At 54.7% G+C, this 25,324-nt stretch overlaps 1 protein-coding gene, 1 long non-coding RNA gene and 1 other non-coding gene across 4 annotated transcripts in view; 1 reads left to right on the forward strand and 2 right to left on the reverse strand.

Moving 5' to 3' along the window:
- The first annotated feature begins 874 nt into the window (after positions 1-874).
- Positions 875-9,713, forward strand: SKOR1 (SKI family transcriptional corepressor 1). The gene is made up of 8 exons (XM_045067517.1): positions 875-3,218; positions 4,297-4,384; positions 5,304-5,411; positions 5,943-6,014; positions 7,379-7,453; positions 7,712-7,786; positions 8,299-8,364; positions 8,932-9,713. Exons 1-8 carry the CDS (start codon positions 1,029-1,031, stop codon positions 9,024-9,026), a joined length of 2,769 nt encoding a protein of 922 aa, XP_044923452.1. The 5' UTR covers positions 875-1,028; the 3' UTR covers positions 9,027-9,713.
- A 4,663-nt stretch (positions 9,714-14,376) lies between these two features.
- Positions 14,377-14,483, reverse strand: LOC123388244. Its single transcript, XR_006602799.1, has one exon. It is a non-coding gene; the product is annotated as a U6 spliceosomal RNA (small nuclear RNA).
- Positions 14,484-16,062: 1,579 nt separating this feature from the next.
- LOC101675929 overlaps positions 16,063-25,324 on the reverse strand; it is a 29,943-nt gene continuing 20,681 nt past the window's right edge. Inside the window, exons 2-6 of one of the 2 annotated variants that reach the window (XR_001180539.2) lie at positions 21,472-21,539; positions 21,002-21,329; positions 19,760-19,794; positions 18,066-18,914; positions 16,063-17,231 (exon numbers count right to left, since the gene is read on the reverse strand). This is a non-coding gene — a long non-coding RNA (uncharacterized LOC101675929). The remainder of the gene's footprint in view (positions 17,232-18,065; positions 18,915-19,759; positions 19,795-21,001; positions 21,330-21,471; positions 21,540-25,324) is intronic. The other variant, XR_001180540.2, reaches the window with a different exon arrangement.

The raw sequence follows: 25,324 nt of genomic DNA on the forward strand, positions 1-25,324 counted from the left end.
GGCATATCTGAAGAAGGAGGAAAACTTAGGGAGTGGGCTGTTGGAAGCAAAGGAGAAGTGGCTCCTGAGAAACTTCATCGAGAACCCCTCTGTCCCCACGCGCTGACCCGGATGGAAACAAGCTTTGGTACGGAACGCAGCTAAAAATGCAGAAAATGTGGTTAGGAACTGCGTGACCCTGGTCGACTGATGGCTGGGAAAAAAACGGTTTGTATTTCCAGCCGGTATCTTTCTTCTCAACGAACGTGAGGCTCTGGGCGTGAGAGGAGAAGCTCGGGTTTGTGGGACCAGTGCTGCTATCCTCGGGAACCGGCTCGGCACGGAGCTGGGTGCGGTGTGGGCCGCCCTGGGGCTGGGCGCGCACAGCGAGCTTTGGAGAGCCGGATTCAGCACCGCGAACAGCGGTCCTTTCAGCCTTTCCCCCGCCACACACACACCCCTCCAAGGTCTCGAGACCCTCCTCCTTCTCTTTGCGCCCCCCCCCGCCCCCTGCTGTCTGGAGATGGGCAGTAACCGCCCCTCCCCCCGTCTGGATCCCTCCCAGCGCCTCCCCCGCCCGCCCTCGTGCATGCGCGACTGAGCAGAGGGGCAGCGGTCCCCGAAGTCCGGGCTTCAGGACCCGGGCGGGTAGGGCAGGCTGCGAGGGTAGCCAAAGGCACACGGATCTGGACGTTGGGAAGCCTGGGTTCCGAAATGGCTTTGCTGTGTGGCCTTGGGCAAGTCACTCTCCGTCTCTGGGCCCCACTTCCTCCACAATCCGAAAACAAAATTGGGTTCCTAGCTGCCGGGCTTCCTGAGGTCTCAATTACCCCTTCTTCTTCCCCAGACCCCAGGGGCTTTTGTTGTGGCGCCAGCACGGTCTGAATAACAAAAAGGCTCCCGTCCAGGGGGCGAATGAGCTTGGACTCCGGTTAGCCAAGTTCCCCACGCGCCCAACTCAGTGCGCCCGGCTGGGCGGGCCGGAGCCACGGTGGCGCTGAAAATGGCTCATCTGCTCTTTGCTTTCTCTGTTTCGCAGGAGCGGCGGCATGGAGGCTCTCACCACTCAGCTGGGGCCGGGGCGCGAGGGCAACTCCTCACCCAACTCTAAGCAGGAGCTGCAACCCTACTCGGGCTCCAGCGCTCTCAAACCCAACCAGGTGGGCGAGACGTCGCTGTACGGGGTGCCTATCGTGTCTCTGGTCATCGACGGCCAGGAGCGCCTTTGCCTGGCGCAGATCTCCAACACTCTCCTCAAGAACTACAGCTACAATGAGATCCACAACCGCCGTGTGGCCCTGGGCATCACGTGCGTGCAGTGCACGCCAGTACAGCTGGAGATTCTGCGTCGGGCCGGGGCCATGCCGATCTCGTCTCGCCGCTGTGGTATGATCACCAAGCGCGAGGCCGAACGCCTGTGCAAGTCGTTCCTGGGCGAGCATAAGCCGCCCAAGCTGCCGGAGAACTTCGCCTTCGATGTGGTGCACGAGTGCGCGTGGGGCTCCCGTGGCAGCTTCATCCCCGCGCGTTACAACAGCTCGCGTGCCAAGTGCATCAAGTGCGGCTACTGCAGCATGTACTTCTCGCCTAACAAGTTCATCTTCCACTCGCACCGCACACCGGACGCCAAGTACACACAGCCCGACGCCGCCAACTTCAACTCGTGGCGTCGTCATCTCAAACTCAGTGACAAGTCGGCCACAGATGAACTGAGCCACGCTTGGGAGGACGTCAAGGCCATGTTCAATGGCGGCACGCGCAAGCGGACTTTCTCGCTGCAAGGAGGCGGCGGTGGCGGCGCTAATGGCGGGTCGGGTGGGCAGGGGAAGGGTGGTGCTGGCGGCGGGGGCGGCCCGGGGTGTGGCGCAGAGATGGCCCCAGGCCCGCCGCCCCACAAAACCCTGCGCTGTGGCGAAGACGAGGCCACCGGGCCTCCTGGGCCCCCTCCTCCCCATCCGCAGCGGGGACTTGGTCTAGCCGCAGGAGCCGGCGGCCCGGCGGGCCCTGGAGGGCCTGGTGGCGGCGCCGGCGTACGCAGTTACCCAGTGATCCCAGTGCCCAGCAAGGGCTTTGGCCTCTTGCAGAAACTGCCCCCGCCGCTTTTCCCTCACCCCTACGGCTTTCCCACGGCTTTCGGCCTCTGCCCCAAAAAGGACGACCCGGTGCTAGGCGCGGGCGAGCCCAAGGGAGGCCCAGGCACCGGGAGCGGCGCGGGTGCGGGCACTGGCGGAGGCGCGGGCGGGCCAGGATCCGGCCACTTGCCCCCGGGGGCAGGCCCTGGCCCGGGTGGCGGAGCCATGTTCTGGGGTCACCAGCCCTCTGGGGCGGCCAAGGACGCAGCGGCCGTGGCTGCAGCGGCCGCCGCCGCTACCGTATATCCGACGTTTCCCATGTTCTGGCCGGCGGCAGGCAGCCTGCCGGTGCCGCCCTATCCAGCTGCGCAGAGTCAAGCCAAGGCCGTGGCGGCCGCTGTAGCGGCGGCGGCGGCGGCGGCAGCTGCAGCAGCCGGCAGCGGCGGCCCCGAGTCCCTGGACGGTGCCGAGCCCGCCAAGGAGGGCAGCCTGGGCGCAGAGGAGCGCTGTCCGAGCGCTCTGTCCCGCGGGCCGCTGGACGAGGACGGCGCGGACGAGGCGCTGCCGCCGCCTCTGGCCCCACTTGCCCCACCACCGCCGCCCGCACGCAAAGGCTCCTATGTGTCGGCCTTCCGACCTGTGGTCAAGGACGCCGAGAGCATCGCCAAGCTCTATGGTAGCGCCCGCGACGCGTACGGCGCGGGGCCTGCTCGTGGGCCAGGGCCGGGAGCGGGGTCCGGCGGCGGTTACGTGAGCCCAGACTTTCTGAGCGAGGGCAGCTCCAGCTACCACTCCGCCTCGCCCGACGTGGACACTGCTGACGAGCCCGAGGTGGACGTGGAGTCCAACCGCTTCCCTGACGATGAGGGCGCTCCAGATGAGACCGAGTCGGGCGTACCCAGTGCGCCCAGCACGGGAGGCGGCCCGGACGCCGACCAGCCCGCAGGGCCCCCGTCTACCACCTCCTCGGGCGCCGACGGTCCCACAGACTCCCCAGATGGCGGCAGCCCTCGTTCCCGGCGCCGCCCCGGGCTGCCCACCGCCAGCCGGTCATTTGGGGACCTGGCGGCCGACGACGTGGTGCGGAGACCGGAGAGGAGCCCGCCGAGCAGCGGCTATGAGCTGCGAGAGCCTTGCGGGCCGCTGGGGGGCCCCGCGCCGGCCAAGGTGAGCCCAGCGCCTGCCTCGCTGGTGGCGCCTCCCCGCTTACCCCTTGGCACCTCGGGGATGTGGGGCAGGTACTGGCCTAGTTAGGGACAGGAATCGTGTTTGGAGCAGGCGTTCGAGCGCGGCAGGCCCCAGCTACTCTGGGTAGGCCCAGCTTTGGTAGCGCTGTGGAACTTGCTGGGACCTCCGTGTAAGGGTTTCGGAAAATCGGGGAGGGGGGTGTGCAGGCCTGAGAAAGGGGTGCTTTACATTTTTGTTGGTTGAGGGAGGGGTGGTGGAGACAGGCAGAGACTCTCAGTAACACAGACAGAAAGAAAAGCGGTCTGTGGAAAGCACGCCGGGTAGATAAAGGGACCCAAAGCCAGAGAAAAGCGCCAATGGCACACGCACCCAGACGGGGATCAGAGTCCCAGGGAAGACAAGCTGATGAGGAGAGGACAGGGTCTTCCTCAGCCCGGGCCCCAGCAGTACCAGTCCCAGAATCGTCCTCCACCCCTATAAGTAGTTTTCTGAGTCCCGTTGAACTCCAGCCTTGGGAACCGCAGGGTTCACTGGTAGGCAGCTTTCAAGACAGCTTGCAGGGCAGCAGAGGGGCTCCCAGGTTTGCTGGGCCACGGGTTCGGGTGGGGACTGTGCAACTAAGCTGAAAGCGTTGGCCGTTTGAAAGTGGGTGCGCACACCTGTACATTTCCATTAGGTCCATTAAAACACGAATCATTAGCTGGATGCGAAAGGCGTCTTTTATGCGGGGACTGGGCGAGGGCTGGCGGAAGATGCCGAAAGGAGTTGGGGGTGGGGGCTCGCTGTGAATGGTCCTTGGCTTGAGAGCCGCTTTGTCTTTCTGCTAATTTATCGAGGGCGCTAATAATTATCGTTGACGCTACTACGGTGATGCAATGCGGCCTCCGAGGGCGCCAGGCTGCGCCGCGTGCCTCCTAGCGTCCGGGGCGCTCGGGTCCCGCGGGCTAGCTGACCGCCGCCTCCCCTCTCAGCGCTCTCTCGGCCGCGGCGCAGGGCTGAACGGCCCTGAGCCGCTTCAAGCGCCCCCCTAACCGCCTGTCATTTTCGGCCGCCGCAGGTGTACGCGCCAGAGCGGGACGAGCATGTGAAGAGCGCGGCGGCGCTGGGGCCCGCGGCCTCCTACCTCTGCACCCCCGAGGCCCACGGTAACGCCCCCAGCCCCCCTGCCGAGGTCGCTGGCCAATGTGACGTGGGGACCACGGGCGGAGGGCCGGGGCGGAGGGAGGGGGCTGCGAGGAGAGATGAGAGGAGAAAAAAGAGGCAGAGAAAGCGAGAGAAAGAGGGAGCGGGAGAGAAAAATAAAGGAAAAGGAAGCCAAGAGAGAACTCCCAGAAACTTCCATCGTTTGGTCACTTAACAAACCGACCTGTCCACCGCACTACACACGCTCATGTGCACCTCACACTCCGACTTAAATCCTTTTAAAAATCGCTCCTGGCACCTCATTCAAGTCCTCTCATTTATTCGGCAAATGTTTGGCCTCGAGGTCCTCCGTGGGCAGGCCGGATTAGGGCGGAGGGTGCGGGCGCTCGGCTGCGCGCTTGGACACCCCTAAATCGCCGCCGTAGCTGCGACCCAACCCCGGGGGGAGCCTGCCTGTGTGCCGTGCCCGAGTGCCTCGAAGAGGAGGGGCGGAGGGCCTCGGAAATCCAGGCAATCCAAGCCCGAAAGGATATCTCCCCCGCTGCCACCCCGCGCGGGTCGCCGCCTGGGCCGCGTTCTCGGCGCGAGCGGCGCAGGCAGACCCGGCGGCCACGCGCGCTCGCGGTGCCCCAGTATCTGCGCGCGATGTAGGTCGCTCGTCCCTGGTGGGCTCGGCTGCTCGTCTTGTTCTTTTCCGAGGGGCTGGGGAGGGGGCGTGGAGCGCGAGATGAGCAGACCGCGCGCGGGGGAGGGGGTGCCCGGCCCAAAGCCTGAGGGTGCAAGCCCAGGCGCACAGCCGGGAACCAGCGGCGGCCACAACGCTTTTAATTAGAGCTCGGGCGCCCCGACCGTGGCAGCTCTGGCCGTATCGGGGTCACGGTTTCTTTGCTTCTCCTTGAAACTCGGTTTATTGCCTTTAAGAACCAGATAAGGAAGACAATCACTCGACCGCCGACGATTTGGAAACGAGGAAATCCTATCCAGACCAAAGGAGTATCTCCCAACCAAGTCCCGCAAATACAGACCGAGGTGAGCCCTAGGACCCTCGCGCACCAACCCCACCCGGAAGTTGGGGCCCAGGTCGTCCAGGTTCCAACTGGCTTCGGCTTGCGTGGAGGACTTTCGATAGAGCGTAAGCGGCTGCTGGTCCCCTCCTGAGGCTGGCAGACACAGATTTAAACAGCGCGCGCGAGGTGCAGGCCCGGTTTCCTGAGTTGCTGTCCTCCTTTGTGGGTTTGGGGCTCTTCCGGGTAAGGGAAGGGGCTCTAAAAGGAAACGAGAGACACCATCACCGACATGAAGCAGGTCAGAGGGCACTTCCTGCCCTAAGACCGCCTAATTTCCACTGTCCTTCTTCAGTGGGTCACTCTCTAAAATGAGGGCTATACCCCTAAAATGATAGCTTGGAAGGTAGGTGGTACTCGATGCCTGTAACTGTCTCTTGTAAAGACAAATGATCTGGAGCAGCTGGGTGACTTAGCACAGTTCCCGGCAGCTCACTCTTCCCCTCCCAAGGCCTCTCTCAGGATAGAACCCTTCTTACCTGCCCTTGTATCCCAGGTGAAGATGGGCTCACCCTGGATGTCACAGGAACTCAGCTAGTGGAGAAAGATATCGAGAACCTGGCCAGAGGTGAGGTTAAATCTGTGAAATGGGGGTCCACCCTGCTTGGGGGAGATGACCCCTTCTTGTAGGGGAGTGTGTGGGAACACAGGGCTCTCGGGGGATCAGATTTCACTGAGTGGAAAGGACATTCCTTTGGGCACATGATGCTGGCATAGAGGTTTGGGGGGGGGGGCGTGAGGATGGGGAGAGTGAACCAAACCCCCAGAAGAAGTTCATTAGAAGTTTGGATTTCCAAGGCTGGCCTGTCTGAAGAGCGCAGTGAAAGAGTGCAATGAGTAATGATCCTCAGTATGTGTAACAAGGAGATAGAGCAATCGGGGTCTCCCAACCTCACTGGAAAACAGGACTTTTTCTGAAAAGCAAGATTGCAAGGAGATTTATTTAAGGAATGTCTGAGAGGTTATATTTTTCCTGGAATTAATGCATAATCACCACCCCCCAACATGCCCTAAATGGGGTGACGATAGAGCCTGTTTTCAGAATGGGATCCTGGGGTAGCTGCTCCATCTGCAGGGGAGCCGTGGCTTGAGGCACAGAGGACAGGAACCTCTGACCCCACTTTGCTCTTCTACCTCCCGTTTCTATGTTTCCTCAGCACCTGCTCAGGGTGGGATTTCTCAGAGAGCCATCCCATGGGGAAGACCCAGATCCCCCATAGCTCCATGGTCAGGGCAGACCCCCCCACCCCGCCATCCCTTTGTAGCTGGCTCTGAGGGCACGAACGGAGCTCTCCACATCCACCTGCTATCCACCACGCTACTCTCAACCAGCCAGGGGATGGGCTTGGAAAGTGGTGTAGGAGGGGGGAGAAGCATTGGTGGTCTTCCACTCTTCTAATCACAGATTATACAGGACATGCAATCACCTTCAGCATCATTGGTGCTTTATATGAGAGCTCTTAGTATGGATTTGGGGGCCTGCCCCCCCCCCCGAAATTGTGAACAGGCTATTGTGAGTACAGGTGCTTTTCTGGGGCAGGGGTCCAGGTCTTTCACGAGATTCACCCAGCTCCTAGTGTTGAAGGGAACAATTAGGTGTGTCATTTGGAGGGGTAAACCAAGTCCTGGGCCAGCCTCTAAGGTTAGGGAGTTGGGAACGACTTAAAGCAAAAGCCGGGCTGGTTAGCCCAACATGGCTTCCATCATCCTGAATTTAATTCCCTTGGGCAACCTGTCTCCTAGCCCTTTTTGCTCGCCCAAATCCTTTGGAAGCGAATGGGAAAACAGTGTAGAGGGCCTCTACCTCCTGACCCCACCACCTCAGGACTCTGGGCCAGGGCGGGGCCTGCAGGACCTTGGTGGTGGGAGTGGGAGTGGGGGATGCCTGAGCCCCTCGCACTCTCCTTTACTCCTATTCTCGCCCCCTCGCAGACGAATTGCAAAAACTGCTCCTGGAGCAAATGGAGCTCCGCAAGAAATTGGAGCGAGAATTTCAGAGTCTCAAAGGTACCCGTCCCCCCTCCTGACCCACCCTACCCCAACCCACCCTCACCCCACCTCAGCTCGAGAGCCTTCTTCCTGCGCTCTCCGACCCCCGGTCAGGGCAGCCGCGGCTGCGCGCCAGGCACCAGCCGCAGAACCCTGCTTTTCCGGGGTTTCCCGCTAGGCCGGAGACGGAACGGGTGGGGGCGGAATGAGGAGTGGGGAAATGGGGCCGGGGGAGGGGGCTGTGCGTCACAGCTCTCACTTAATCAATTTGCACAGATAATTTTCAGGATCAAATGAAGAGGGAATTGGCTTATCGAGAAGAAATGGTGCAACAGCTGCAAATTGTCAGAGGTAAGACGGGAGTCAGGTGAGCGCGTGCACGGGCCGTAACTGCCTCTCTTCTGGCAGGAGCCGCAATGTTGGCTCAGTCATTTGGATTTAAATTGAAGGTAATTTAACAATTATTTTTTTTATTTAATATCCTTTGTATACTCTGATTAGCCTCAGAATGGCAAGCGAGCCCAGCAAACGGCTCGCAGGCATCATTACATGGAGTGATTGAACTTCTTATCGCGGCAATTTCCATGGTTTCTAAATTAAAAATCGAGGCGTAAAATTACCTGGGAAGTAATGCCTAAGTTTGCTTTAATTTTGGTTAGATCCGTCTGCCTTTAAGCGCCATCCCAGGCTTTTTCCTCCCTCCGCCTGGCTGCAGGTTGGAGCATTGGTGCTCCCTCCCTCGGTCTCCCGGATGTGTTTCTTGGAGGAGCTGAGCGCTGGGGAGAGGGTGAGCCCGGGGCTCTGACCCCGGCCGGCTGGAGGGTGGTCTCATTTCCTCACCGGCCCCTCCCCATGTCTTCCAGACACTCTGTGTAACGAACTCGACCAAGAGCGGAAGGCGCGCTATGCCATCCAGCAGAAATTAAAAGGTGCGGATGCCGGGAAACAAAGATAGGACTGTTGCCGGGCTCTGGCTGTGCCACTGAATGAATGAATGATGAATGAATGATGGGCAGATGAATGGACGATGAATGAGCTAATGAATGATTGAGTAAATGAAGGGGCTAGTGAGAGGGGAAGACCAGGTCTGCCTAAATCAGAAGCTGAGAGGAGGGAAGTGCGAATGTTTTAAATGGGGAAATAATTCTAGAACGGTAGAATAGAGAGAAAGAACCCCTTGAGCCCTGGACATTGGGAAATCTCCCGTGGGATCCAAATCTGTCCCTGGGCAGATTAACTTCCCTCTTTGTGTGCCTCAGTTTCTTCTTCTGTATAATGGGGCAATGCACCAGCGCACTGGTTCTAAATCGCCAGGTTCTCTCTCCTACACTCCTACGGTTTTTCTGACCTGCTCACTTGAGAGCCCTCCAGTCCCAAGGGGGTGGGTGAGACCAGGGCGGGCAGGGAAGGGGGCCGAGTGGAGGGAGCCCATATGCCGCGCAGGCAAGGCTGGGCAAGCAAAGTGCCCAACTTGGCCCGCCCGACTGTCTTTCCAGAAGCTCACGACGCCCTGCACCACTTCTCCTGCAAGATGCTGACGCCCCGCCATTGCACTGGCAACTGCTCCTTCAAGCCCCCGCTGTTGCCCTAGGGCCGGCCCCGCCGCGCCCACGCGCCCTCAAGCCATGCTGCTCTCTTCTTGTAAATACCCGCGGCCGCGGCGGCCGAGAGCGAGGAACAAGCCATTCCGACACGACCGATGTACATACAGCCTCCCGCCCGCCCGCCCTCCTCCCGGGCGCCTTGGCCCAGGGCCCCTTCTTCGTTTCCAAGTGTAAATACCACCTCGCCCCACGGTTTAACTCCAGGGCATCGGACCTCATGGGGTTAACTGGACCAAAGGGGGTAAGAAAGGGGAAAGGGGTGTCTCCCCCGCCCCACACAGCCTCGGACCCCCCAGTTGTATACACAGCGTAGCAACTTCGCCGGCGCTGGCCCCGCTCTCCCCTGTCCCTTCCATTCTGAAACTTGTTCCTAATGACAAAGTGGCTATGTGCAATGGGTATAAATGAACTGTGAGTCTCTCTGGGTTCAGTATTGGGTTCCGTTTTATTTATGCTGTAAATTATTTTGCTTCCTTCTCCTGGACCTACTTCCGGTCCCATTTTGCATTCCCCTTTGGGTTTTGTCTAATTTTTTTCCTTGTTAACCTCTTGATGTAACAGCACTTTAAAAAGGGCGACGACTCACGAGATGGAGACCACCTTGAGCCTATTTGGGGAGACCACCCTGTATCCGTGACTTTTGTTTTGTTTTTAATAAAAAAAGAAATCTGTCACTTCTTGGGGCTGTGGCGGTGGAGGTGGGGGTAGGGGTGAGGGAGGTGGGTGGCGGCGGGTTGCGGGACGCGCAACAGGTGCGGCTCCAAGACCTCACGCGCGAGTTCTGACGCTACGGGTCTGAGAATCGCCGGGCTCGGGTGGGCGGCAGCTAGTGCCCCGACCTCTCTCTCCCAGTCCTTCAGACATACCCAGTTTGCCTCCAGGCCACCCTCTCCCCGCGTTTGGGATACTCCCTTGAGCCTCTTGGCCCGAGGTAAGAGGACTACCGCAGCCTCCTGGGTGCCATGGTCTCTGACTCTTCCCTGCAGCTCTCACTGGGGCCGAGGATTTACTCCGGCCCTTTCCCACGCCTGTCCCACCAGGGAAGTCACCCCCGCGCGCCCTTGCAGACGGGACGCTGCCGGGAAGTCCAGGTTCAATCAATATTGCCGGGAGGCACGCGCCTCGCCCGCCTGGCGGGTCAGCGCTGGGGTGGGGCCGGGGGCGAGGTACGTAGGGTGGACCTCGGCTGGGCACGCCCGGAAGGGAAGGGCGAGACTCCGTGCTCGTGCACAGTTGTCCTCCCGCCTGCCCCTCCTCTACCCCAAAGGAGCGAGGCCTGGCGGGTTTAAAGGTTCTGTCCGTTTCAGTCCGAGAGGGTGTGCGGACGTGGAGGAGCCCACGGAGCCAGGTGAGTCCCACCTGCCCCGGAATCAGGTCGTCACCCCTGGGGGATGAGGTGTGTGTGTGTGTGTGTGTGTGTGTGTGTGTGTGTGAGAGAGAGAGAGAGAGAGAGAGAGAGAGAGAGATGGGTTGTTACTTGGCCACGGTTCATGAGACCTCACCTTGCTACCGGCCTCCCGTCGGCCTCAGTTTCCACAGCGCACCTGCTGGTTAGGCTACAGATAAAGGATGGAAACTGCTGCGCGCTTTTTTGGGCAGCGGAGGTGGAGGAAGAGTGTGCTTGGAGTCGGAAAGTGCCCGGTACTGGGGATAATTGACCCCTGGCTTCCAGTTTCACCTCCTCGGCTGACTCTCAAGGATGCGGTGTCGCTCCCTTTATTACTCTAGGCCTCCGTTTGGGCTCACATTAACTAATACTCGGGCCCCCTACCCCCTCCGTCTGGGACGGGAGCTGGGCGCCGGGCAGTGAGTCGAGGCCTGGACCCGCGCCCCGACGACCCCCCCCTCCAACATTCCGGGGATCTCCGCGCGCTTCTCCGCCCCTCCCCTCGGGCCTGGCGGTCTGGGCTGCGCGGGCGGGGAAGCTGGATGTCGGGGCGCCTGGAGGGCCCGGGGTGGGGCGCAGGCCAGGACTCCCCGCGCGCGCGGCGGAGTCAGGAGGCGGGTTTCCGGAGCCCCCGGCGCTGGGGCTCACAACCCTACTCCAGTCGGCGCGGAGGGCTCCGACTAAACTGTCAGGTGTCGCCCAGGGAAGAAGTCCTCGGAAGGCTCGATGTCCCAGCAGGAACCTTCCAAGGAGCGGGAACATTTCTGTGGGTGGAATCAACCAGATCATTGGCCACTGTACCGACGGTGAAACTGAGGGCGCGAGAGGAAGTGACTTGCGTCCTCACGGCGTGTGGGGGCCCGGCGGTGGTGCACCCCAACAGTGCAGGTGTTGAGGAGAGCGCGAGCCTTGACTCCCTTGGCGTGAGCACGCCTTTGGAAGCCGCACTTCCTTCTCGGTGAAATGGGAATGACAGGCACTGCCCAGGCAGGAAGTTCCAGGGCCGCGGCCCACACAGAGGAGCCCAGCTAATATTTCTCTTCACCTTCCCTTTCCGAATTCCCCCGAAGTGGAGGGGGAAAAAGCCGTAGGCGGCCGGGGCGAGCCCGAAAGGGTGCCCCATCTGGGCCAGAATCCCTGCAGATTGGAGGTGTAGGCGGATCCGACCCAGAAAGCTTTGTTGCAAAACCCTCCTGGGTTCCTCGTCCCTTCAGAAGTGGTTTGTTCTCCCCCAAATGTTAATAACCAAACGATTGGTATGGATGTAATTATCAATAATTATACGAATTATTGCTGATTGCAGGGCTCGTAGCTACTTTAATTAGTTTACCAGATTCTAATTAAGTTAAATGAAACATTAATAGGGAAAATATGCTTTGGAAAAAAACCCCAGGATTTTTAAAAAGCCTATTTCTCGCCACAACGTTGCCACCTTGCGACACAATTTAGGTATGACAGCCCAGAGTCCGAAGGCTCCAGATTAGGGAGCCTTGTTTTAGGGAGAAAACGTGGGGTTTGGGGAATAGCTAGAGGAATAGCTAGAGGAATACCCAGAACGTCCTCCTGGGTGTTGCGTCCAAATTTTTGGTGTCACACTCCTGGGCGGTGCCCACAGGAGGTCCTGCTCTGGAGTCCAGGGTGTGGGGATAAAGAACCAGGCAAACATGGCTTGATGTTTCACCCTCCTGGGAGGAAATCCCAACTCCATCTATCCTGCAAATCTGGCAAACTGTAAGCAAAACAAACAAACAACAAAACAAAACCAGCTGGAAGACCTCTGGATTCCTGGGACTCACCTCTGCATTCCTATGGCACTTGGTTTATGAAAAACTCAGGGGGTATTCAGTTCTCTGAGTTCTCCTCCGTTTTGTATGTCTGTTTCCTATAGGACTGTAAGTACCCTGGCAACAGGGGCCGCATCTTGCCCTTCCTTGGAATCTCCAGGACAGGGCCTAGGGCATCCCAGTAGCTCAACAGATGTCTCAATGAAGGGGTTCCAACTTTGTGGTTAGTCTGGGTGCTGGAAATGTCCGAAGGAAGGAGTCCCTAAGTGCTTCTGAATATCAGCGATTGCGAGGCAATTAAACTCATTTGCATCATATTAATAAAGCACAAATTTATTGCTCAGAAGATCCTTCATCAAAAGGATTATTTTGGAGGGCAGGTGTCTGCTAAGAGATTGTCAGCCTAGGAAAACTTTCTTTCTCTTCCAGCGTGTCCCAAAGACAGTGCTCCTCCACTCCTTCACATTTTGCAAGTTCACCGGGCACCTATTCCCAGCTACCCTGATCTAAATTCTAGCCTCGATCCTTTGCAAAAATACGACTCCTGTTCTTGAATTCAGAAAACCAGCAAAAGCAGAACTGGACCCATGTGCTCTTTCCATTAATTCTAAACAACTGTATCTCTCACTCTCTACCATCCAAGCTGGTGTAGTGTTTGGTTATGAGCACAAGCTCTCTAGCCAGATTTCCTGGGTCTCAATCCCTTCGCTGCCATTTACTAGTTGTGTGACATTGGGCAAGTTGTTGAATCTCTCTGCGCCTCAGCTTCCCCATCTGCAACTGGAGGCGGGAGAGGGTACCTACTTCGCAGAACTGTGCAGAGCCAGGAAAGTCAGCCAGGTCTCTGGCTTTTCCAGGACTAAGAATTGCCTGTATTTCCTCGTATCTGCTCCAAGACAACCGGTCATACCAAGTGGAATAACAAGTTTCTTGAGAAGGAGAGAGAGTCACGCCAACATTGGTCTTTTTCTTGTTTGGCATCTCAGAAGGAGACTTTGAAAACCACGCACCCAGTTACCCAAGTTCCTCATAAGAACCAGGCATCTTTGGGGGAAGAAAGGAAAACCAAAGCTTGTCCTCCAACTCCATGCACTGGAGGCCGTGAGCCGAGGAGAAGGCGCAACGAGAGGTCCTACAGACCCACATTCTCGGCTGTTACCTGGAAAGGATCATTTCACCTCCACTGAAGAGAACAGAAATGGATCCCTGATGGAACGCCGCTAGGCAGCTCCGAGCGCCCGCCTGGAGAGGACTCGTCGCTGCCCTGGGGCGGCTTAGGGGCTCCGCCTCTGCTGCCTGCCCCAGCTGTGGTGAGCCTGGGAGCTCTGCGGCCCTGGATAGAGCCCTGCTACTCTCCGAGCGGCTGCAGAGACCGCTGGGCCCACTACGAGTGTGCTCTGGCACCTGCAAAGCTTGTACACCATTTTTTTTTTCCTCCTGGAAAGAAAACACCTCGATAAAGTCCGCGCAGGAAATCTGAACTTTACTGGACTTTTCCCCTCTTCCCATCTTAACCAAGTAGGACTATGCTTTTTTGCAGTCATTACGTCGGGGTAGGGTCCCGATCTTTTCAGGGCCTGTGCCTCCAAAGGTCTTGCCGGGCCTCGCGGCAGCCACTTTCTCATGACATGATCACTGCCAGGGTGCTTTGCCTCTTGGGGTCTCCTGTAAAACGCTGACAGTAGTAGGCACAAGGCAGGGCTGTCGGGAGTACTGAGATACTGGAAGCCCCTGGCACATGGTAGATGCTTAATAAGGAGTGGGCATTGCTATGTTTTTAAGATTCAGAGGCATCATTTTAAGATTCAGAGACATTCAGAGAAGTCTTGTTGCGTGTCCTGTTACAGTCCCCTTGGGTCTATCATAGCACTAGGGGCCTGTTATATTTTGGACCTGAAGTGGGTCAACTTTGGCAAATCCGCTTGCTTAAGTGGTAGGTGCCTTAGGACTCCGGATAGTGCAGGGGAAAGCAGGGGCAACGTTGGGGAAGATCGAAGCCTGGGGTCGGGCGTAAAAAGCAGAAAAAGGAGAAAAAGCAGAAAAAGGAGAAAATCTGACTACGCCCCACCTCCTCTTATTTTATCTCCTGGGACTACAGTTTCCTTTGTGTGAAACAAAAGATAAAACCTGTAGGTGGGAAGTGTTTGCATTGAGGGACCGATGAAACAAAATATGGAACGCTTCACGAATTTGCGTGTCATCCTTGCGCAGGGGCCATGCTAATCTTCTCTGTATCGTTCCAATTTTAGTATATGTGCTGCCGAAGCGAGCACGAACTACCGTCTTTCCCGGCCAATATATAAAGCTCAAAAGAGCCATGTTTTTACAGTTATGATGACTATGCTGCGCGCTTTTCAAAAATCCCCAAATAATTACAGCATTATGATCTTTTATTATCTCGTACAGACAGTAATTGTATCTTTGTGATTACAGCTAAATTAAATCTAATTTTGTCCCTAATCTTCCAACGTTGTGTATGCAAATGAAGGGACCATGGGAAATTGGCCCTCGGCCCGCCCGACCTCTGCGCGCCCCCAGAGGGCGCCGGGAACACGCTCGGTCACGTGGTGCGCGCGGGCCCAGCTCTTGCTCGGCGTCTGGTGGGCTGGGCCCCCAGGGGTCGCGCGCGGGGCTGCTTAGCGAACGCCGCGGCGCAGTGGCTTCCGACGAAACGGGGGCGGGGTCAGGGCCTTTGGCTGGGGGGTGGAGAGAGGGGGCCTTGTGCGCCTGAGGGCCCTGCAGCATGCCGGACCCGCACCCCGAAGCGGCTGCGATCGGCCGGTGGGGCAGTCCGGGGTCTAGGGCCCGTGACCCCGCCAAGAGCTGGAACCACGGAGCGTGAACCGGAAGGGGGTGGGCAGGGTTGGCCGAGGGCTGCGGTGGGGTGGGCCACGTGGCGCCGCTGCTTCCTCTGGAGTGTTCGGGACCCGCGCCCGGTGCTTGGAGTCAAGGGCAAGGGGTACGGTTTGGTGTACCCCATAGTGTGGCACCATAGCGTGATTCGGGGTGTGACAGCCTGGGAATGGTCACTGCGTTAGGTCCCTTAGGCCTTTAACCCGACCCGTGGCTTTCCCCTCAAAATGCAGGTTAGAAAACAAGCTCTAGTTGGGTAATCAAGGCCAAAATTGCCCCTGCCAGTTGTGAAAGTTGAGCTCTGGAGCTAAGTCTGGTTTCATTTTCTCCTCCCAGTGGAACTCGAGCGAGGAAAGATTTGGGACCAGGGGTGCCCCCTCCCCTTTCGCTGACCTCGAGGATGCCCCCAAGGCCTTATCAGCTCAGACTTCCCTTCCTGCTGGCCTTCTCCAAATACCAAGCTCCTAGACATCAGCGGTGGGGCTGTGGGTCCAATAGGCAGTGGTTTGGGTTGCTGCGTGATTGCAGGACGCTTCGGTTCCGGCAAGGGAGCCAGGAAAACATGGCAGAGCATTCTCAGTCCAGTGCTGAGATGGACTGGGAAGGAAGAGCCTGGGGGATAGACAGTGACTGGGGCAAGAAGGTGGGCAGGAGGGGAGGGGACGTTTGAGTAGTTGCTTGATAGGGCTGCAGCCCTAAGAGGGCAGGTCAGGCAGTACCAGGCAGAGGAAGACCTGGGAGCCACCTGAGTCAGTTTCACGGATCTGGCAAGTCCTCCAGGCAGGAGAGACCGCTGTGGAGGTGGTAGGTGCCCCGTGGACCTGCTCTGGCTCAGCACTGTGAGCCTGACTGGAGCCACAGCCAGGGAGTACCCGGCCTGGCCTCTGGCGACTTTGGAGCCCCTCCCCCCACCTGTCTTCAGTGAAATGGAAATCAGGTGCAGGCTGCCCAACTTCTCATCTGACCTCTCTCTAAATAAGCAGTAAGCAAACACAAACCTCAGAATGATAATATGGCCTTTATTGAGCGAAAAGAGCTAATTTGGGCAACGATGTTTCCCTCAGATTTACAAAAGGGAATTGCAAATAACCAAAAAGCGTATTAGCATTGATGGGAGATGATGCTAATCTTCAATTAGCATCCACGTTTTTATTCATTTATTTAGAAGAAGAGCCTTTTCGTCACAGTCGATGCTCACACGTGTCACGGTGACAGGTACATCTCGTGGGTTCATAACTGCCTTATTGCGAAAACCAGCAGGAGATGGACCAGGTTGTTCACCATTTCTGGCTACACGAGCATGTGTTATTTTGAGCCAGACGTGGTTTTTTTTTTGTTGTTGTTGTTTGTTTGTTCTGTTTTGTTTTTTCGTTTGTTTTTCTTATTGAGCAATTGTAACATAGAGGAGGGACATCTGAGTTCTCTCTTCCCGCATCTGTCTTTGTGACCTTGCCCAACTCCCTGGATTTCTCTGGTCCTGTTTTAGCTTCTGCAGAGTGAAGAAACTGTCCTAGAGATGATCTTTCATATCTCTCTCTGCTTTGGCATGCTGTGATTCCTGTGATTGATTTCTTTCTCTTTCTTTCTTTCTGTTTTTGTAACTGGGTAACTGAAGGACTTTTTTGGAGACTATAATTAGCAAGATGTAAACATTCAACACTTTCTGCTTTCTAAAAGAAGGGTGGAGAATTCTGTTCATCCTTGGGGCACGGAAGACCCCAAGAATTAGTCCACAGGAGCTACCGTGGACCTAGGGTCTGGGATCTGCAGAACCCTGCAGCACTCTCCTCTGAACCCTGAAGGCCCAGTGTGGAGGAAGGGGGGAGGGTAGGGATGAAAGGGGAGGAGATGGATTGGATGTGACATGAAGCTGGAGGACAGACGGATGGAGGACTCAGTATGGAGAGAACCAAGGGGATCCTGCTCCCAGAGACCCCAAGGGCATGGACACTAAAAGGCAAGGAGTATGTTTCTGCGTAGGTTATGGGTCTCAGAGCTGCAGGGGAAGCCGGCTCCTGCTGGCCCTCAGAGCTGTTGTCTTCGCTCTACTCTGAGACCCAAGGTGGCCTGAGTCCCGACAGACTTCGCTGAATGTCCTGGGCTGCAGAACATTAAGAGACGCAGAGTGGTTCCCTTGATCCCATCGGAGGTGGAGCTTCCCACCACTCCTGAGTGGGAGAGATCAGAGCCAACCTTTATTAAATCTGGATAAATGAAGCAATGGACTGTTTCATATTGAAAACATGTCAGTGAGGACATGAGATCTTAGGATTCTCTAACATTGTTATAGTATTCCCTTGAAGCCTGGGAGCACTGAGTGTTTCCACATGTCATTCATTTGAAATAAGAAGGGCTAGGGATTCCCATCAGCCCCACCAGAGGGAGGAGGAAGCAGGGGTGTGGAGAAGCAGCCATGGCCTTCTCTTTGCTGGGAACCTGGGCACGAATGGCATTGGTGGCATCCAGATTTTACCCAGCATAGTAGGGCAGGGAAGTGCTGAGTTCACAGGCCTGGCCTGGAAGCTCCAAGGGTCCAGACACAGGATGGGACTTCAGGCGGTCTGGGTGTGGAGAAGAATCCACCCCTCAGGCCCTAGAAATCCCTTTGAGCAGCACCTGCTCTGACTTAAACCTTGTTCTCCTAAGATCTCTTTTGAAGTATGCTCTCCCACCCTAATCACCCCAGTGTAAAGGAGTTTTTCCATATTTCCTTCTTTGCCTCCCCGAAAAGAAAGCCAGGGTTGGGAGGGGGGAGGTAGAAAAAGGTCTGTGTTCACCGACAGCTCAGAGGGTGGCCTCTGGGAAGAGGCAGGGTCACCAGTGGCCAGAGGGAGTTTCTCTTTGCAAGCCTCCTAATCCCCCTGTTCTGGGAGCCCTTGCTCTTCCGGCTTGGCCCCTGCTGTGGTTAGAGCCTTTCTAATCCATCCCAGATGCCTGACCTCAGTGCTGCCCCTTCCCAGCTTGATTCTGGAAGGGGGTTGGGGACCACGCTTTTCACTCACCCCCAGATCTCTTTTTTGCGCCTGGAGCTTTGTCCGTGCCTGCTTTTCCCCACCTGTTGGGCGGTGACTCCGAGGCAAGCCTAGCAGGGTTGTTGGAATAGTAACTGTAGGGCTATGTGAGTGGCCTGAGCACCTTAGAGGAGCTGCTTCCTGTGAAGTGTTTGGAGCAGGTCCTGGGTCCGTGGGAAGTTCGTAGTAGGTACACAGATACTCAATGTAGGCTTGCCTGGGCCGTGGTGTTGGTTAAGCATCTGACTCTTGGTTACAGCTGGGGTCTTGGTCTTAGGGTCAAGGGGTCAGGCTCGGCGCTCAGCACGGGGTCCCCTTGAGAGTCTCTTTCCCTCTCCCTCTGCCCCTCCTGTTGTGCTCTCTCTTCCTCTTTCTAAAATAAATCTTAAAACAAAACAAAACAAAAAAACAAAACCAAAAAAACACACAAATCCCTCCGTGTATAACCACTTCCTTACTCGTCTTTGGTCTTCTTAATTTTCCAAGAATCAGACTTTTTGAAAAGTGAGAATAGCTCCTCTTTTTAAAGCTACTGGAGGGATTGTTTCTTCGCTAGGATAACATTTTTGTCGTGGTAGCTCCTTTCCTTTGTTCCCGCTCCCCTCCGTAGCTGCAGTGAGGACTGTTTTCCCTCAGAGGGCTTTGCTGCCTTGGGTCTGATATGGAAAGCCTTGGTTGCATCTGTCTCTGGGAGGGGACAGCTTGTAACTCACTCCCTGCTGTTCTCTGAGCTTAGTGTGAATTCTTGTCCTTTCTTCTGATGTTCTGTTTCTTTTTCATGTCTTAGAGATAAGCAGGAGGGAGTCTTGTTCCTCTTTTGCTGATGGGGAAAACCTAGGCCTGGAGAGGAAAGGGACACAGCTAGTGAGTGACACTGGAATTTGCTCCCAAATCTCTCTGGCTCCAAGGGCTAACTCCGCACCCAGATGGAATAAAGGAGTCCCACTGGACAGTTTTTGGAGGCGCACTCTCTCCCGCGCCTTAACTCCTGCCTTTGAAGCATCCTTATTCTGAGCTGTTGCTATCTGAAGGGTTCACTGTGATTTAGTTCAAGACCCTCTTCGCTGGCATTCCCAGGGCAGCCTGAGAGCACAGGGTGTTTAGGTTGAGAGTGTGCAAGGGACCCTCTGAAAGAGGGACAAAAAGAATCTCCAAGTCCAAGTACGAAGGCTGCCAACTTCCAGGTTCTATCAGTTTTTCTATGTGGGGTTGCAGCTGGGAGAAGTGACACACCCTGTCAGCAGCTGTGTGCAGGGAGGTGTACCTTCTCTGAGCCAAGAAGGGCCATATTGACAGGGCCCAGCAGTGAGCCTCAGTTTCCTCCCCTCTAAGATGGAAGTAAGGATCTCCCTACTCGCTTTATTAGGTGGTGAGGCCCAATGGGAAATCCCACTGTATTTCCTTCTCTCTCTCTCTTTCTTTCTTTCAGATTTCATTTATTTATTTGACAGAGAGAGGGAACACAAGGAAGGGCAGTCAGAGAGAGAGAAGCAGGCTTTCTGCCAAGCAGGGAGCCCAATGCATGACCCTGGAATCATGACCCAGCCAAAGGCAGACATTTAACAACTGAGCCACCCAGGCGCCCCAGGAAATCTCACTGTAAAGTGCTAGATGGCAAAAGGCAGGACTACTGCTTTCTCAGCAGACACCCATCCCAGCCTCAGGTAGCTAAATGCTTTGCTTACCTGGTGAGCGAGGCATTTGTGCATTGGGAACAGACCTACAAAATATGAGCACCAAGATGAACCATCACATTGTATTAATATTTTCACACCACTTAACTCTCATTAAAATGTACTTTGCTGAATTTAATATGTGATTTCAAATGACACAACATATTAAGTGCTTAATATACTAGAAATTATGAAACTATTATAGTCGGTGCCATATGAAATAATTAGACTGAATTAAACTTTAGCAGCCAAGTGAAGGAAAGACTTCAACTTAGAATGTCTTAAAGGAGCTTAAGCTACCGCTGGAATCCCCTAAATAAACATCCAGAAATTAGGATCTTTAAATAAAAACTGGAACTGAATCTGGACTTAAACCCAGCTCTTCTGGGCTTCACTGCTGTGGGTGCTGTTGCCTTGGGGAAGTGGGGGGGGGGGTGCCAGCAGCCACCCCAGGCCAGGGTCTCAGGGTCAGAGCATTGGTGGCCTTTTCCCCCAGGGGCCTGGCTGGGGGTGGGGGTGACTCAAGTGGTTGGAGTAAGGAGTAAGGCCTTCTCCTGAAGGGACAGATTAGTCTTCTTTGCCCCAAATAAGCCAACTGTCAAAAAATTAAAACACACCCACCTTCTTTACCATTGACTGAGCGCTTTGTTTCTGGCAGGCATTTTATATGCACTTTTCTCATTTTGTCCTTATAGTACATGGACGTGATAGGCCACCATTTTCAGATGAGGAAGCAGGCTCAGATCAAGTGAATTATCCAAGCCTTACAATCAGAATCCATAGTGTTCTCCCGTACACCACACATGGCTGGTTCATTAGCGTGCATGTATGTGTGTGTGCATATGCATGTGTATACCACTTCCCATTTTTAAAAAAGATTTTATTTATTTATTTGAGATAGAGTGCGATTGAGAGAGCAGAAGCAGGGGAACAGAGGGAGAGGGAGAAGCAGGCTCTCTGCTGAGCAGGGAACCTGCCACAGGGCTCCAACCCAGGATCCCAGGATCATGACCCCAGCGGAAAGTGGACGCTTAACCAACTGAACCACCCAGATGCCCCAAGACAACTTCTTTTATTTTGTTAAAAATTTTTTTAAGACAACTTCTTTTAAATACTAAGAGGGAATGCTAATTTCTTGGCTATTTGAGATGCCATGTCTCAATTACTCATACCAGTGTGAAAAACTAACCCAGTGGGCTGTTTGAAAAATACAAATTTGAGTGTAGAGACTCAAACATAGTATCATTTACTTACCAGCAAAAATAATTTTAAGCAGGAAAATTTAGCTCAAGCAAACATGTTTATGATTAACCAAAAACATGTACTTTTCGTTAAGTATCCGCCTTAGGTTGTGCCATATAATAGAAAACAAAATCACTGTTGCTTTAAGGTGACAGAGGTTAATTTCTCTGCTGCATGAGACAAGTTGCCTTTCAAGGTCTGGTTGGATGGCTCGAGAGCTGGCTCTTTTACCCAGTTCTTGGTCCAAAATGGCTGCAGGAGCTCCAAGTTCCAGGCATCAGGAAAGAGGAAGGCAGGAAAAGCAAAGGATGCACATTACTGCCCTGAATAAAGTCTGTAACTAAGAAAGAAGAAGAGAATGGTAACAAATGGGCAGTGAGTGGTCCTTGGCCTGCCTCCTGGCACTCAGGGCATGATTGATAAATGTTACTCTAATTCCTTTCTGCAGAACATCAAGAAGAGGGAAGGGAAGTCATACTTACTGCGAGCATGCAGGAATCCAGGGACCATGCTGGACACCTGCACATCATCTCCATCGATGATCATAATCCTGTGTGGGTGACAGAGACAGATCAGGTAGGAGGAGAGGCTGCAGTTGGTGAGGGGAGGGTGAAGCTCTGTCCACAGGTGCAGATGGGAAGTTGGAAGGGAGAGAGAGTTGGAAGGTTTGCATGAGGAGCCCAGAGACTTCTGAGAAGGAAGGGATGATGCTCCCAGCCTTGATCTCCTAGAGTCAAGTTATTACAAACATGCAGGGTGACTCGGATAGTACAAACCAAAGTCCAGTGGCAGGGAAGTGGCAAACGTGCCCTTACAGTAAAATTGCCATGAGCGTGGTAGAAGGGGAAGAGATTAAAAGATCAAAAAGATACGTTAAAACCAGTAAAACTTGGGCAGGCACTTCACAAAACGGGAGCTCCAGGAGTCCATGCAAAAGCATCCTCATCCCCCTTAGTCATCAGGGAAATGCAAACTAGACTACTGCCCAGGTAACACGGACATGTCTGTGGCTGAGGAAGTCGAGCCACAAAGATGGGAGAGTCTGGGGCCGGAGTGAGGAGAAATTGGTGCAAACACTTTGGAAAACTGTTTGCAGAGCCTCTGAATCTGAAGATCAACTTTCCCCTGTGACTCAGTTGTTCCATTGCTCTTTGTAAACTCTGCAGAAACTCACTGTACCCTTTATCTGTAATGGCCCCAGCCAAGTGCCGATCCACAGGAGCCTGGATTAATAGCTCGTGCTGTCCTCATGCTTTGCAGGACTGAAAATCATATGCTTACGAACATGAGTGAACAACGTCACATTCGGGGTCCTGGGCTGAAATGTATCCCTCCCCCATTCATATGTTCCCATGCTTTAGGGAGTGGCCATATCTGGAGGTGCGGTCTTCACCTAGGTAAAGTCACCAGGGTGGGCCCTAAGCCAATATGAAGACGTCCTTATACAAAAACGAAATTTAATGGGGGTCGGAACAGTGTGAAGACCCAGGACGAAGGCAGCCACCTACGAGCCAAAGAAAGAGCCCTGGAACAGAACCTTGTCTCACGACCTTCAGAAGGAGATGGCTCTCCTGATGCTTGACCTTGGACTTCTACCCTCCAGATCTGTGGCACACTGTTACCGCAGCCCTTGCAGACCAGGACCCCTAGCGACAGGGGTAAACCTTGTGAACTTGATGCTGAGGGAGAGGAGTAAGGCATAAAAGACATATATAGAACCACACCATTATATAAAGTTCAGAGTTCTAACAGCAAAACTATATTGTTTAGGGACACATATGTAGGTGGTGAAATGGTAAGAAAAGCAAGGAAGGGATTGACATAAAGGACAGGGAAGTGGGAAGGGAGACATGAAGGCTTCTGGGGTGACAGCAACATCCCATTTCTTGGTTTTCTTGCTGGCCACTCAGGCGTTTGGCCTCTAATTATTCATTCACCTGAGCCTTTACGTTTACATACCATTCAGTGTTTATTGACAAAAAACTGTAAGAACAAGAAGGAGAAGGAGATGGGGGAGAGAGAGAAGAAGGAGGGAGAAGGAGAAATGGAAGGGGGTGGGGAAAGGAGCCCTTGGGCTGACTTGGTGCCGAGTGGATTGGGCTAAGGGTCTGTGAGACCACAGCTGTATGTAAGTAGAGGGTACTCCGCTGCCTCGGAGTACACCCCCTGAGCCCAGACTCTCAGGAGGAACACCCTCCCCTAGAGAAGTCGTAGTACCTTTGTAATCTAGGGAAAGCCACTGCCTTTCTCAGGGTTCTTTCTCCATCTTTAGACAGGGGAAGCCCCATTCAATGTCCTAAGGCTCTTTCTGTCTGTAGCTCAGGTCTCTGCTCAATGTCACCTCCTCCAGGAGGCCTTCCCTGATCGCTTGCTGACCATAGTACCTCCTTTCATTCTGTTTCCCTTTATTTTTCTTTTTAGTACTTAATACTTCTGATAGGTATTTATCACTGGAATTATGTCAAATATTAGTTTATTTGTACACCAGGAACAGGATTTTCATTTTTAAAGATTTTATTTATTTATTTGAGAGAGAGAGTGCATGAGCATGAGAGAGAGAGAGAAGGAGAACACAAATGGGGAGGGTAGAGGGAGAGGGACAAGCAGACTCCCTGCTGGGAAGGGAGCCTGTTGTGGGGCTTGATCCCAGGGCACTGGGATCATCACCTGAGCCAAAGGCAGATGCTTAACCGACTGAGCTACCCAGGCGCCCCTGACTAGAGCTACATTTAATGTTCTTAAGAAAAAAAAACTAGAAAAGATATACCAAAGTGTGTTAGACTACTTAATATTTTTTTTTATCATACTTTACAAAAAATTGAAATCTGTTCTTTGTACAGAAGCCCAGTGAGGTTAAATTCTAAGCCTGTGTTTTACTGATGGAGTGATGGTGGTTTTACAGATCTGGGAGGGCTGGAGAGTGGCATCCCCTGCACAACCACTGGGGGCAGCATTGAGTTCTGTGGCAGGAGGGGTGCATGATGATAGTAATAATAAAATAATGAGCATGTACAATGTCCCAAGAATTGTGGTAAGCAGTATCTAACTGGACCCTCACAACAGCTCTTTGAAGTGGGTACCACCAGTATTCCCCATTTTACAGATGAAGAAAACGGCATTAGGAAACTAGATTAGGTAACTTGTCCAGCGAGCATGTGGTGAAGTGCCAGTGGAAACTCAGGCTCACTCCCTGGCTACCCTGTGTCATGTGACAAACATTGGAAAGTCAGTCCTGGGATCCCCTTCTGAAAAAGCAACCCCAGTGATGAACCCAAGCCCTCAACTTTGGTTCATTCAGGAAGAAGTTACTGAACCTTCCATGTCCCAGACCCTCAAGGATAAGACAGGGGGAGTCTTTCCAGTAACTCTGGAGCTTGGAGGAGCTGGCAGGGATGGAAGCAAGAAAGGAGGGCTGCTGCGGGGGAGGGGAGGGACAGGAGGTCCTTCCAGTGGGAAGGGATGCCAACTTGAGTCTCCAAGGAGAGGAAGAGCCGGCCTGCTGAAGGGGTTGTGGGGGAGGTGTGGACAGTCAGGGCGGAAGAACAGCCTGAGCATGGATAAACATGAGATAGCAGAGAAGTACAGGAAGGACGTTCATTCTCACACTGCTGTCCCCTCACCTCCAGTGCCCCACCTGTCCCCTTCCCCAGTTACCAGAAAGCCATTTTGTTCAGTGGAAAGGTGGGCACAGTTGTTGTCGGGTGAGTACCCGAACATGCCGGTGAGAGCCCACTTCTCCAGGATATTTGGGCTTGGGTCAGGTTGTCCCTCCCCAAAATCTAATGGACCAGGATCCAGCCCGGGGCGCATCATGGCAGTGGTGTGCAGAGGGCTGTCAGGAGAGTGCGGGCACAGGCTGCGGGAAGTCTGAGCAATGGGTCCACACACCCTGAGGTCCAGCAGTGGGCCCAACATCACGTTCCGTGACACATGCCGAGTCTTTTTAATTCATTTCTCATTTCCTTTAGCTCAGTGTAGTGCTCTTGACCCTTCCAAGGGCCACTGTCCTGTCCCAGCCCCTGTGAGAAGCAGATCATGGAAACCCCCCGCCTACAGTTGAGGGGCCGGGGTGGGCCGCCTGCCAGAGGCTGGGCAGGGCACAGGCCGGCTGCTGTCAAATGACTCATGGTCTGGCTTGAAAATGGGCTGTCTTCTGAGGAGTGTCTTCACAGGCTCAGACAAAGCTGCAGTTCCTGGCGGGCTCTATGGCTGGAGGCTGAGCAGGCTCAGGGGCTGATGGCCCCAAGGGGCCGTGTGCTGGCTGAAATTGCAGGGGAGTAGCGGTTGTGGGTGGGAGAGGAAGCTGGGCGGGGAAAGGTAACTGAGTGGGTCCCC

This window comes from Mustela putorius, unplaced genomic scaffold (genome assembly GCF_011764305.1).
Source record: "Mustela putorius furo isolate JIRA1106 unplaced genomic scaffold, ASM1176430v1.1 tig00003896_pilon_pilon_pilon, whole genome shotgun sequence".
Classification (NCBI taxonomy): domain Eukaryota; kingdom Metazoa; phylum Chordata; class Mammalia; order Carnivora; family Mustelidae; genus Mustela; species Mustela putorius.